This window comes from Acomys minous (assembly GCF_964271855.1).
Source record: "Acomys minous genome assembly, chromosome: 1".
Classification (NCBI taxonomy): domain Eukaryota; kingdom Metazoa; phylum Chordata; class Mammalia; order Rodentia; family Muridae; genus Acomys; species Acomys minous.
In genome coordinates, this window is record NC_140483.1 from 50,097,688 (window position 1) to 50,110,999 (window position 13,312).

A 13,312-nucleotide genomic window follows, 5' to 3' on the forward strand; every position below is an offset into this window, starting at 1 on the left:
AATCAAACTGTAGCAAAATACACAACAGAAAATGTGCTGGATATTATCACCAAGGAAAGCAGAAGTCAATTCCAAAAAGCACTATAAAAGTTGGAGAACTAAATATAGCAATCTAGTTGTTGTAAAGCCCATTTTGAACATAGAAATTATATATGAAAATTTTATTCTTTTGTGTTTCTTTGTTTCTGAAATTGTATATTAATTATATTTCTCTCTTCTCTTTCCTCCCTCCAAACCCTTGCTTATAGTCCTTCCCATTTTCCTTTAAATTTATATCCTGTTTTTTAATCAGTTATCATTGAAAGAATATAAACATTTATATGTACATACAAATTCCCTAATATAACCTGATGAGTCCATATAATGTTACTTTTGTATGTATGTTTTCAGGGATGATTGCTTATCTATGGACAATCTGTTAGAGCACTTTTTCTTGGGGAGGATCTCCTTCTCTGTTCCCAGTTTTCCTCAGTTGCTTGTATTTCATTGGGTAGTGTCAACACTTTGTGAACTGTCCCACATCCAGTTTGGTATCATCCTGTTTAGCTCATGTATGTGCAGATATGTTGATGAGAGTTTACTGGTACAGTCTCTAATGTTACTAGAAAATACAATATCACAACAAACCGCTGATCCTCTGGCATTTACAATCTCTCCACCCTCTCTTCTGTAATCTTTCTTCATCCTTAGGTGTGTGAGTTAAACATTTTATTCTTAAGGGATTAAAAACAATATTGCCTACCTTACATAATAAAAAAAATCTGACAGTTGGTGTTTTTTAAATAGATTCCAACAGTAATACTTATAGCATTAAATGTATGATTAGCAATATGTAAATTTTAAATGTCAAGGCATGGCAAACAGTCCAAAGCATTTAGACATACTTGTCACCATCTAAAAAATACCTTAGGATTTTTTTCAGATAAATTGTTATGGTGATAAATTTCTCAGAATTAATACTTTTTTGGAGTAATTATGGAACAAAGAATCAGAGACTTAACCAAAGCTTCTAGACGTTATGAATTTTTGTTTGTAGAGATCTCAAAACCATGCTGATATTCATGTCGGTTTCCTTTTGATAGTGAATATGTATGTATAAATGGAGTTTCATCTCGAAAGCATTTAATAAAGACTTAGAAGGCATTGATGGTGCCAGATGAATAAGAACTTGAGTGTTGAGCAATTACTGTCTTTTGTCAAGCAGCTATAAACATGAATGAAAGTACTAGCGAGCAGAGAGAATAAGGGAGAATAAGACTCATCATGCCATGGATTTTAAATTCATTATAAGCTCATTTCCACATGCACTTTCAAATTTTGCTAATTTCATTCTCTGACTCCATAAGACAATAAACTTTTTTTTTAATTTAAAAAACTAATTTATTCTCATTTTAGAGTGTATTATGTTGGGGGAATTTAAAAGCTCCTTTAATGTCGTATATGTTTTAAAATATTAAATATCTGAATACCAATCTGTTCTGCAAACACATATAAGAAATATATAAGAAACTGGCTATTCACATTAATATTTCAGATGTTTAGGTAGCAAATAATGTTAGGTAATGATACAACCTGTAATGCAAATAACTATCATTATTGCAAGGCTGTTTTTGACTTTTTAAAGACCCTAGTGTGTAGAAAGGAACCCATTTTAGATTCTCATTTATATGCCATGAATTGTTACCAATTATTTAATTAATTCGCTCCAAAAAAGGTTATTCAACACTGCACTTGCTGTGTCAAAGAGTTTATGACTTTGACTAAATTTATGAGAGGAAAAGAAGATAATAGAAATGTCTTCTACTGTCACAAATTATTTTTATCCTTTCTATTTCCTTTGTAACATTTTGGACTTTAACATGTATTTCTCCTCCAGCTAAGCCATTAAACTTTATAGGGGTCAGATAGAAATATTATATATCATCATGCCGTGCCTGCTAAGCCTTGTAATGTTCTGCTCTCATTTTATCAATGATAGGAAGAAATTAATTATGAATGTCATCAGCATATAATTGCAATGAAAAATTATCCTGAATATCTTTGTATATTTTAAATGGCTTCTTCAATCAGAGCAAGAAGTCCTTTTAGCAAAGCAGAAAAAAAAATGTTCATATCAACTTTAGTTGAAATTTGGAGGAAATACAATCATGAATTAATATTAATACTTGGCTATGCAAATAAGCAAACCCAAGTGAAAGAGACAACTGATTTCCCAAAAAAATCCTGCATGTCTAGTAAGTTAAATATATCCATCCTGTGCCTTACGTTCAACAACAATTACCACACAGCTGAAGATTACACAACTTTAAAGATATTCCTAGCACTTTTATTTTTCACCTTTAAGTAGTTGAGAATTTAGAATTGTCTGTTCATCAGGACAAACTTATAGTACACACTCTCTAACAGGAGATACAGAGTGTTAAACGTCTCTCCATCCGCCAATACAGAATATCACTGAGACATGACTTTTTAAGTAACTTAAATATGCATGACTCTTAGCTTTCTTCTCTAGCTTCTAAATAGCCTTTATTGCCTCCCCCGTCCTCATATGAAAGCGGGGCTTTGGGAGGCAATGAGGGATGGGGCTACAATTGGGATGTAAAGAATTCAGACTTCAGAAAAAGCAGGTAACTTACGTTGCTAATCCCGCTGCATGGGAATGGCTCTGAGACTGGCCGAGTTATGAATGTCTATGCATAGACTGTGCTTCTTGTGGGTTACAGAATCCCTGTGACCTCATAGGACAGGAATGAAGATTTACAGGTTTCTTTCTTCTGCTCATACAAAGAGCAGGGGACTAGCCTTCATTGTTCTGTGCATCCCGCACGCCTCATACATTTGTAATTTTAGGACTGTATAACGTTTGTGAGAAATTATATGACTTCAGAACAAAAGAACCAGACACCGACTTTGGGTCAGAACTGACAAGATTCATTCCTCTCAGCATGCTGAATGCTGACATCCTGTATCCTTCATGTTCCAGCACCAAGTGTTTCAGCTGCTGTGTCTCATCAGAACAGGACAGCTTCGAAGAGAGCTTCCAATCCCAATTGGTCCAGCATTGCAGACTCCCACAGAAGACTTCTATTAAGCCTGGAATTGCTCGAAATTTAGAAACTGGACCACAAATGCTATTCCTAGCTTGTTTAATCATTTTCCCCAATTTTATTTGGGCCCGTACAGAGGTATTATTTGTCCAAAACCACCTGGAAGAAACATTAAGAGAACAACACCCTATTTCCCTTAAAGGGGTTGGGAGGTTTGGGGGTTGTTTTCTTGGACTATGGATGTTTATTTTCATTGGGAATGGTTATAAATTATATTGGTGTTATTCAGAGAGAAAGCAAGGTTGGACCCAGGGATTTCTCTCCTTTTCTTTATCTTTTTTTTTTTTTTTTTGGAGACAGGGTTTCTCTGTGTAGCCTTGGCTGTCCTAGACTTGCTTTGTAGACCAGGCTGGCCTCGAACTCACAGTGATCCACCTGCCTCTGCCTCTCGAGTGCTGGGATTAAAAGTGTGTGACACCATGCCCGGCTCTTATCTTTCTTTTTTTACGTTTGGAGACAGGGGTTGAAAAGAAAGAATGGGGAATATCAAAATATATAGGGATGATAGAACAAATAGTAGATTATTGAATCTACTCCTCAACTTAAGGCCTTAATTGCCTTTGATTTCTTGATCCTTCTGATTCTGTCTCCGAAGCCTACAATCATAGTGGTGAACCATGCCCTGATTCACTATTGATTTTTCTCCATAATGCTTCCTTTGTCAAGCAATCACATGGTCTTTAATGTGAGATGTGATTTGGGGTTGTGTTACCTAGAGGTTCTGACCATTTCCCATTCTATGTTGCCAAACAAGGAATCCATGTTTTAACCAAATGTAATCATTTGCCATTCCTCCTCTTCATAGACACATTCTTTTATTTACACTTTAGCTAATTTATCAATACCAATGTCCCTGTCTTCTCACGTTGCCTTATTAAAGTCACTGATGCAACTCTGCCAACTTTAAAGACCTTTTATCCTAAGATACAACTTTTCCTGAACCCATCACATATATATATATATATATATATATATATATATATATATATATATATATATATATATTCTGCCAAAAACTACTTCTTGTGTTCTGGTTTATATGGTAGTTATCTGCATTATTTTCCCAATGATTCTATTTTTCCAGATTGTAAGCGCACTGAGAAGACCCATGAAGTATAGAGTTCATTAAACAGAGCTTCATAAATACTTGATAAACTGTGTTAACCAAAAAAAAAAAAAACTTTACCAGTCATTAAAATAATTTATTAAAATAACTCCTAAAAGACCAGGGTTTTTTCTAATTTTAACAGATTAAGAAAAGAGATTAAGAAGAAAGAAAAAAAAATGAGGACTATTCCACCGTCTCAATAGAGGCATGCATATAATGGTAAGCAAACACAAAGGAATAAGTGAAGTACTTCTAAGACATCAAGGAAAGTCCTACCATATTACTACATTTTTTATCACTTTCTAGAGAGGCTCCGAATAATTAAAGTGGTTTAAGAATAGCCTGCCTTATCCCCAAGTATGAATTATAAAAAGAAAACTTGGTAAATGCTAGCAGTGAGTTCTAGAGTACAAAACTGACTACCTTACCTTATAACTGAGATAACCAAGGAGTATTGTTTCAAATAGACTGATCAATGCCACTGAGACCTGAAAAACAAATTGTAACCTAATGAGAAAATGCACGGTAAATAAAATATACTTTCATGATGTGCTATTAACTATATACAAATATGCGAGATTGTGTACACATATATATACAATTGTACATATCTGCACATGATATGCATACATATGATATAAGTGGTCCTACTACATAAACTTCAATTTGCCGATCAAAGGATATACACAATATTTTAACTTCCTTGTATACTACAGCTTAGTTCTCATAATTTCATATATTCTCAATAAATAATTTTGATTCATTGTTCTAAATATAAAGATGTGAGTTGAATACTCATACTGGGTAAAATGGGCAAGATGCAAGAAAATTAGGATCAGACACAAACCCTTTGCTCATAGTCTAAATAGGAGTTTCCCTTCAGAACACCAAAGCCAAGTTTCTGAGTGCACCAAATCATTTCATTCCACCTCAGCCAATCTGTAATGCCAACATCCTTGAGTTTACGAAGACAGGGCCATTTCAGCCACGCAGGGTCCTTCAGGATGACAGGCCAATTCTATGACCAGTTGGGCCTTTACGGTTGGAAATTCTCATTTTTTGTCATTAGAACAAGCTCCCTTCTATATGTACTCTGCAGCATGTGCTATCTTTACTACTACTGTCAGAAAACACTGGAGCAGAAAACTGGACATAGAAATCCAGGAAATGTTGCTCAGTGGTGTGTCTTTATTATGTAAGTGAACTAATTACAATGTTTTTCATACATTCCAGGCAAGTGCTTTCCTCTGGGAGGCACACCCTATCTTCTCATTAGTTTAAAATGGAGGCATGAATAAAATATGCAAACACAAACAGGAAATGATTCAAATATCAACTATATTTATTGTGTAATTAAGGTTTCTTACCATCAGAAAAGGTATTTCGTGGAATTTTGTTTTTCTCCACAAATCCTCCGTTATGATCATCTATTTTCTAATAGCTCCTGGTATGTAATTTTTTTTAAATTATGAAAAGCTATTATACATATTACTCAGGATAGTATTTAACTTAAATAAAAGCAATTTTAAATTTAAATAAAATCAACCCTATGTCTTTATAAAGTATTAATTTACTTTTATTAAAGAAGGATATAGGAGTTACATGAGAGACATAAGACTATAGTTAACGACCATCTAATTTTGGGAAAGGTATTTGAGAAGGATTTCTTGTATACTAATTGACACTGCAATAGAAGTCAGTGTAAACAAGTGGGTCTCAACCTCCTAACCCTGCAGCCTTTTCATACAGTTCCTCATATTGTGGTGACCTCCAACCATAAAGTTATTTTAATTGTTACTTCATAACTGTAATTTTGCTAAGGTTATGAATCATAATGTAAATATTTTCGGAGATAGAGGCTTGCCAATGGGTTGAAATCCACACATGAAAACCACTAATGTAAAACAAAATTAAACCACTTAAGCAAAACATGAAGTGAGCTTAAAAAATTTTTATGTGTAGGTATAATCACACTGCACTTTCAAAATCAATCATTGTCACACATTATGTGGAAAGGATCAGCAAGGCATTTTAGGGTGCTCAAACTCCTTCTCTAAGTATCATTGCACTAGAAGTTGAACACAGGCAAGAATCCTACAACATCCAAGTCTTTGTGTTAGTGATCCTTTCTTCCAGTTAATTTGCACATCTAAGAACTAACAGAAGGTTAAAAAAAATTATCTGAGACCCAGAAAAAATAAGAAGTGATAGGGTTTTATACAAATAATGTTAAGCATTAAGTCTAATAGAAACAAGAATGAAGGCTAGGCAGCCGACTGTGTGGAGCCCTGGGTTCAGACGTGCATGCCTCTTGTTTATATTTTGACTTTTTTAGGACTCCATTGACATGCTGCGTACTCTTTTCATTTTTTTTTTTTACACTATCATCTGTGTGGTTTCTAAGCTTATACATTCATTTGTTTAGCTTCTACCACATTTCTCTAGATTAAAAGTAGCCACGGTTGTGGTGCTTGACTGCTCTTAAAGGAGGTACATGACTCTTGGTTTGTTTTTGTTGTTGTTGTTTTAATCTTCCGATGTTCTTTAATTCAGATTTGCAAGGAAAGTTTCAAAAGGTAGAAGGGGAAAACAAGAAGAAATGTTAGCCTATGGTGTGTATAAATATATGCAATAAAGGCAAACTCAACTTGAACATCAACAGCCCACATTCCAATAGTGTAAAATATGAATGAATCCAAAAATATAGAAATAAAATAAACTTGTACATAACCTGTAAGCCCCATAAAGGTAGACTTCTGTTAACCCAAAATATGTGAGACCTATGGAAAGAAAAATTAAAATTTTAGTTTTTTCGAATGCAAAAAAATCCATTTAAAAAGTCGATTATATTTAAAAGTATTAAAATAGCAATTATTATATAAATGACGATTAAATACAGAAATCAACATGAGAAACATTAGGTAATATAATGGATTCAGCTCCTTTACTTATATTCATTTCTACTTCCATAAAAACATTTTCATTTTTATTACTGTTAATAGTAAATGCAAAATAAAGCAAGCAATTAGTGAGAATGATACACAGGCCTGCAACAACATCTCACGATCTTTGCTTTATTATCCACTAAAAGTTCATTAAAGGCTCTTCTTCTAATGTAAAGACTGTTATTTTTAAAAGTATTTGTACTTGCATAATACATAATGAACAATATAAATATTCACAATAATCAGTAACTGAAAGTTTATAGCACATTAACACTTCACATTTGCATTTCGATAAAAGACTTAACCTAACATACAAAAATCATGTTGACTGAGGTCATGTGTACTATTAAGTAAGATGATGTCCTAATGGGAAATAATTGTCTTTAAGAGTCTTCTTTAAATGTTGCTCATTCTGATGTTAATAAAATGGTTAAACTTTCCAATGAACACTATGATGGAGTTAACATAGCACTAATTACATGTGTGTCTGTGTGTGTGTGTGTGTGTGTGTGTGTGTGTGTGTGTGTGTGTATGTGATTGAACTGGAAGTCATTCATAAAAATAAAATCTACTCAGGAAAAGATGAAAATTGTTGCAATGTCATTTTCTATGAAGCAAAAGTAACCCATCAATACAAATAACGCCATCCACTCTTTGTAGTTATGAAAAGTGAGAAGTCTCATAAGGCATTGAGTGTGTTTCCAAGTGCTGGGATTTTGTTTTTGTAATATATAGAATAATAAGAGAACCACAAACTCTTCTTCTTATTGCTTACTTTAAAAACCTTATTAGACCACAGAAATCCACTGTGGTGAACATTACTATATTGTACTCTAGAGTTTCACGGTGTCACATCTATCTGGCTAAATAACATCTTCAATTACTCCAGCGCAAGCCTTGGATTTCCTCTCAAAGTCTGGTGCGTGTTTATCACTGTAGATTTCAGTTAATGACCTGCAATCTGCTGTGCCTGCTCTCAGACACTGCCCCTCTGCATGTGCAAGCACTTCCCACACCCATCACTACTTCCAAACCCCATCAAGTACTTATAGAATCCATCTATTCTAATCTTCACCACACTGGCCCCTTCCTCTAAGCTACAGGTTTTGTTTTTCAGTTTGGCCCTTTTGAAATCTTATTAGTTTCTAAAATCTTCCAAAATCAATTCATTTTCCTTCTACAATTTTTATATTGGAATTGCAGTAATTTCTCTTATTATATAAATATTTTGGATCAGATCCCTCTACAATTTTTGCCTTTTAAAAATAAAGACTAAACCCCCTGATATGGATGGAAGTCTTTGGCATTTTCCATGTGTGACGTGCGCCATCCTTGCTCAAGCTTCTTTTGCCTGTTCTTCCCTCCTCTAGAACTCTGCAGAGCATGTCCACTCAGGGAACTCTCTGAGGATTTCCTGATCGATGCTGTTAATCCCTGTCTTCAGCTTTGTCTCTTCTCAAATTTCTGCTGCCACTCATCGTGACTGAAACTTATTTATTTAATGGGCATCTCCCTCCCAAGTTACAAAATCTATAACATCAAATATTATGTCTGCTTTACTCACTATTATAAATGCAGTACTTCACTTAGTGCACACACACACACAACAGACTAGTCAGCCAATATGAATGATGGAAGGGTCAGAAAAGAAAATGTATAGTTGTGAGTTTGCCATCCTTCCTAAAAAACATTTCTTCTGTGTTTTCTTTAACACAAGAAACAAGAAATAAAAAAGAAGATATTGGCTCAGTATTAATCAGTTAATACAAAAGATAGGTGTTGGGGTTGGAGAGGCGGCTCAGTGGTTAACGGCACTGGTTGCTCTTCCAGAGGACCTTGATTTGATCTTAGCACTTACATGGCAGCTCACAACTGTCTATAACTATACTTAGAGAAGATCTGATAGTCTCTGTCCAATGAAGGAACCAAGCATACAGATGCCACACAGACATACGTGTTGGCAAAACATCCACACATAAATAAATAACACAAAATTAAGACAGAAAGAAGTGTCACAAGGTTTATAAATAATCAAATAGATATCAATCATTTGATAACAATAAGATAAACTGCTAAAGTCAACACTGAAAAATAACTGATAATTACCATGGATATAAGATATAGTTATATCTATGAAGGATGTTTTAGGCTAAATTTTATCTTGGTAAACCAGGAAAAGAGACTGTGGAATGTTTAAACTAGTACTTTTGAATTGAAATAAGATTTGCAACCATGATATCATATAATATTTATAACATATTTAAAGAATCTATAAATCTCTAATATCCATGTTTAAAGGATACGAAATTAGTGTTTTCTGCCACCTTAAGATAAAAGTCTATAAATATATATAAAATGTGCATTTTTGTAAAAAGCTATTGTCAGAACTATAAAATATAAAAAATGATTTTTATTTAGTTTACATCCCATATCACAGACCCCTCCTTTCTGTCCCTTCCTCTTGTCCCTATTCCCCCTTCCCTACCCCACAGAAAAAAGGAGCCCATCCAAGCCCAAGTAAGTGCATCAAGTCGATCAAACTGAGCTCATCCTCTTTCCCTGTGGATTGGCAAGGCAGCCCCAACAGGGGGAAGTGATCAAAAAGTAAGCAACAGAGTCCATGTCAGAGACAGGCCACACTCTCCTTACTTGGGGACCCACATGAAGATCGAGCTGCCAATTGGCTACATCTGTGTAGGGGGCCTAGGTCCAGTCTATGCATGGTCCATGGTTGGCACTTCCGTCTCCACCAGCCCGCTGGGCCCTGGTTAGTTGGCCCTACAGGTCTTATTGTGGAGCTCCTGTCCCCCTCCCTTTTCTCTTTCCCCCTATTCTTCCACTGGTCTTCCTGTGATCTACCCAGTGTTTGGCTGTGAGTCTCAGCATCTGTTTCAAAAAGCTGCTGGGTGGAGCCTCTCAGAGGACAGCTATGCTAGGCTTTTATCTGCAAGCATAGAAGAATGTCTTTGTTACTGTCAGGGGTTGGATCTCCTCCATGGGGTGGGTCTTAGGTTGGGCCAGGCATTGGTTGGACAATCCCTCCATCTCTCCTCTATCTTTATGCCTGGACATCTTGTAGGCAGGGTAAGTTTGGGGTCGAAGTGTTTTTGGGTGAGTTGGTGTTCCCTTCCCACCACTAGGAGTCCTTGTCTAGTTACAGGATGACATCTTCAGTCTTCATGACCCCAACAAGAATGAGTTATTAACCCTACAAATATTTAGATAAACCCTCTCACAAATCAGAACTGACATCTATACCACAGTGATAGACAAATGATCTCATTGACAATAAAAAGGAAAAGGGAAAAAACAATAATATATGTGTAACATTTACTACAGTATTATTTATAAGAGGAAAGTAACTGAACTCTTTCTGAGAGCCCAACAACCAAGCATCATGATCATCATCAAGATTACAGAGTAATAACTATGACAGCATTCATGAACAATGAGTGCTAATCACATACATTGGCAAGTGCCATGTGTGTGCACATAGAGAGAATCTACATGAACCCATCACCAAATAATAGAGAACAATTTTGGTTTTTAGAAATATTGGTAATTGAAATGAAGCAATAAAAATAATAAAATGCAAATGCAAATAATTTATGCTTAATCTGATTATGCAAGTAGGTCAAGTTCATGAATTAAGCATTATTAAAATAGAAGAAGAGCCATATCAAACAGTGCATGGATAGAAACAGTCAAATGTAGAAAATTAATGGCATGCAGGTGCAGTGACTTTTCACATTTCCTTTGCTAACAAGAAGGAAAATAGATGCTCAAAGTGCCAGAACAAGCTTAACATCTCAAGTGTTTCATGGGGTGGCATTTTCAGAACAAAGTCCAAGAGTTTAAATACACACATCAGAGTAACCAGGTCGACATGTGGAGCATAATCAACAGAAGGCTCAAAGACTCTTCATAGTTCTTAAAATGAGTGACCAATACAGGCTTGTGCTATGCAGTACCTAAGCCAGGCTAGTGAATTAAAAACTCTCTCAACACACAACACACAAGAGAATCTAAGCAGTTCCTATACTAGTAGGCTGACATCGCTAGGCCATACATAATTTAGTACTGACCAGAATATACACATAGTATATTGTAGCCTACATGCTGGAAACATTTCTCAAAAGCATAACCTTGCAAAGCACTAGAAATAAAAGAGCTCCAACTCCAAGTCAGACAATCAATAAGGAAGCAAGCTGGTGCTGACCCTACTTTTGAAAAATAAACATCCAGAGGCTTTCTGTGTGTTGAGTGAATGTGTGGCCTCCATTCATTGTGAGCATTCTTTCTCCCTTCCCAAGCCATGCAGAGTGGAATACAAAAAGCCACCTGGACCCTGTCCAGTCAAAGTCTGACCTGACTCCCATGTAAGATACTTCAATGAGATTTCAGTAAAGGGGAAGTTTGTTACATTCCAAGACTTTTTAGAATCTGCGTTCTTTCCTCATGCTCTCCTCTTTCCAAAACTGTGATGCTAAAGACATCTGAGGGCACAAAAATACACAGAACAGGGATTTTCATTTGTATGGGTATTATATATGTGCAATGATGCCATGGGCTGTGTGTGTGTGTGTGTGTGTGTGTTGTATTCTTATATTAGAAAAGGTTTGCAACATATTAAGAACATCAGTATTGGATCATTTCTTAAGGAAAAGACTAAAGTTTGAGATTTTGTGTGATATTAGTTAGCAATGTCTGAATCTACACAGTAACTACATGGGGGAAAAGGAGGGGCTGTATTATGATATTCATTTCTATAGGTTTTCATTATTGAAAAGATATTGCCATGATTCTGTTGTTCTTTGAATAATGTATCAATAAGGTGGAATAATCTTTAAAATCTGATCACACTAGATGTTATGTTAGGCACAAATTATAAGTGTATATTCAAAAAATTCAAACTCAAAGAATATTCATGTGTGCCTCACTTTCCTTTTCAGGAGCTCCAGCAAAACTAAGCACAGCAATAGTTTATTTTATCTCACAATTCCAGGATAGATTTTTATCACAGCCCTTAAGGGATTTGGACCAGCTAGTCATAACCATAGTCAATGGGAGAGAAGAAATGCATACATGATCGTGCTAAGCTGGCTTTCCCCATTCTACACAGTCCAAGAGTAAAATCAAATTAGTATTGTCACGAAAAATGACCAGGTCTTCCCAGCTCAATTAACATAATCAAGACATCAAGACAATTGCTTATAATCTTTTATGGAGACTTTCTTCCTAGTTGATTCTGGATTGTGCTGTAAATTAAAACTAGACATCCTAATGTGATTCCTGACTTATCTCTGCCATATAATAATAATAATAATAATAATAATAATAATAATAATAATAATAATAATAATTTCAAAAGTCAAAACAAAGGCATGCTTTAGATAAAATTGAAATGTAAATTTCTACAGCCCTGAGTACACACTGTTCTTCTTCCAATAAACCCATAAATGATACAGAGTAGTATCCTGCACTACTGCCTTGAAATTCTTAACTAAACACCACATGTATCAATGATTGCAATGCTTATGATGTCAGACATTCACAGTAAAATTATTTTTCTATCTTTCTGTTATCCACACTATAATTGTTTTATATTAGTTTGATTCCTGGGAGAGGCTTAAAAATAAAGCAAAACAGCTCAAAATATCTGCAGCCTTATCAGGTCAGGAACTATAATTAAATAAATCTCTTTGCTGAATTAGCCTCATTATTTTAAAATAGAGCCTGTACCAATAAAGACCACTTCTGTTTTTCATTAACCAAGAGGGCACTGACAATGAAACTAAACAAAACAGTGTACTCGAAATGGAGACGTAAGTTAGTTTATGACGTTTTTTAATTATGGTAATCTGGTTTTTCAAATGTATAACCTCTGTAATTATGACTGAATATTCTTAGCAATATTACACAGAAGTTAATTGTAGGAAACTTTGTTCTCCTAATGTTTCCAAATAATATAATTTTACTCTGCTATCATTCACCAGTGACTTTCCCCTTGCAAGCATCCTTCACAGGTCACTTTATTATTTTCAGGTCTCTGTAATCTACATTCATTCACAAATTGCTAAGTTTTAAAAACAATATTGGTATTTTATAAAAGAATTTTCATGGGTACACTTTTGAAGGACACAAAGACAGAG

General features: G+C 34.9%; 1 protein-coding gene across 5 annotated transcripts in view; it reads right to left on the bottom strand.

Moving 5' to 3' along the window:
* The window catches only part of KCNT2 (potassium sodium-activated channel subfamily T member 2), a 332,217-nt gene that overhangs the window by 210,247 nt on the left and 108,658 nt on the right, over nucleotides 1-13,312 (bottom strand). For all 5 annotated transcript variants that reach the window (XR_014781450.1, XM_084794038.1, XM_084794037.1 and 2 more), the window contains exons 4-5: nucleotides 6,947-6,995; nucleotides 4,644-4,703 (exon numbers count right to left, since the gene is read on the bottom strand). Coding sequence is in view for 4 of the 5 variants with exons in the window: in XM_084794038.1 (XP_084650164.1) it covers nucleotides 4,644-4,703; nucleotides 6,947-6,995 (109 nt within the window). In the remaining variant the exon portion in view is untranslated. The remainder of the gene's footprint in view (nucleotides 1-4,643; nucleotides 4,704-6,946; nucleotides 6,996-13,312) is intronic.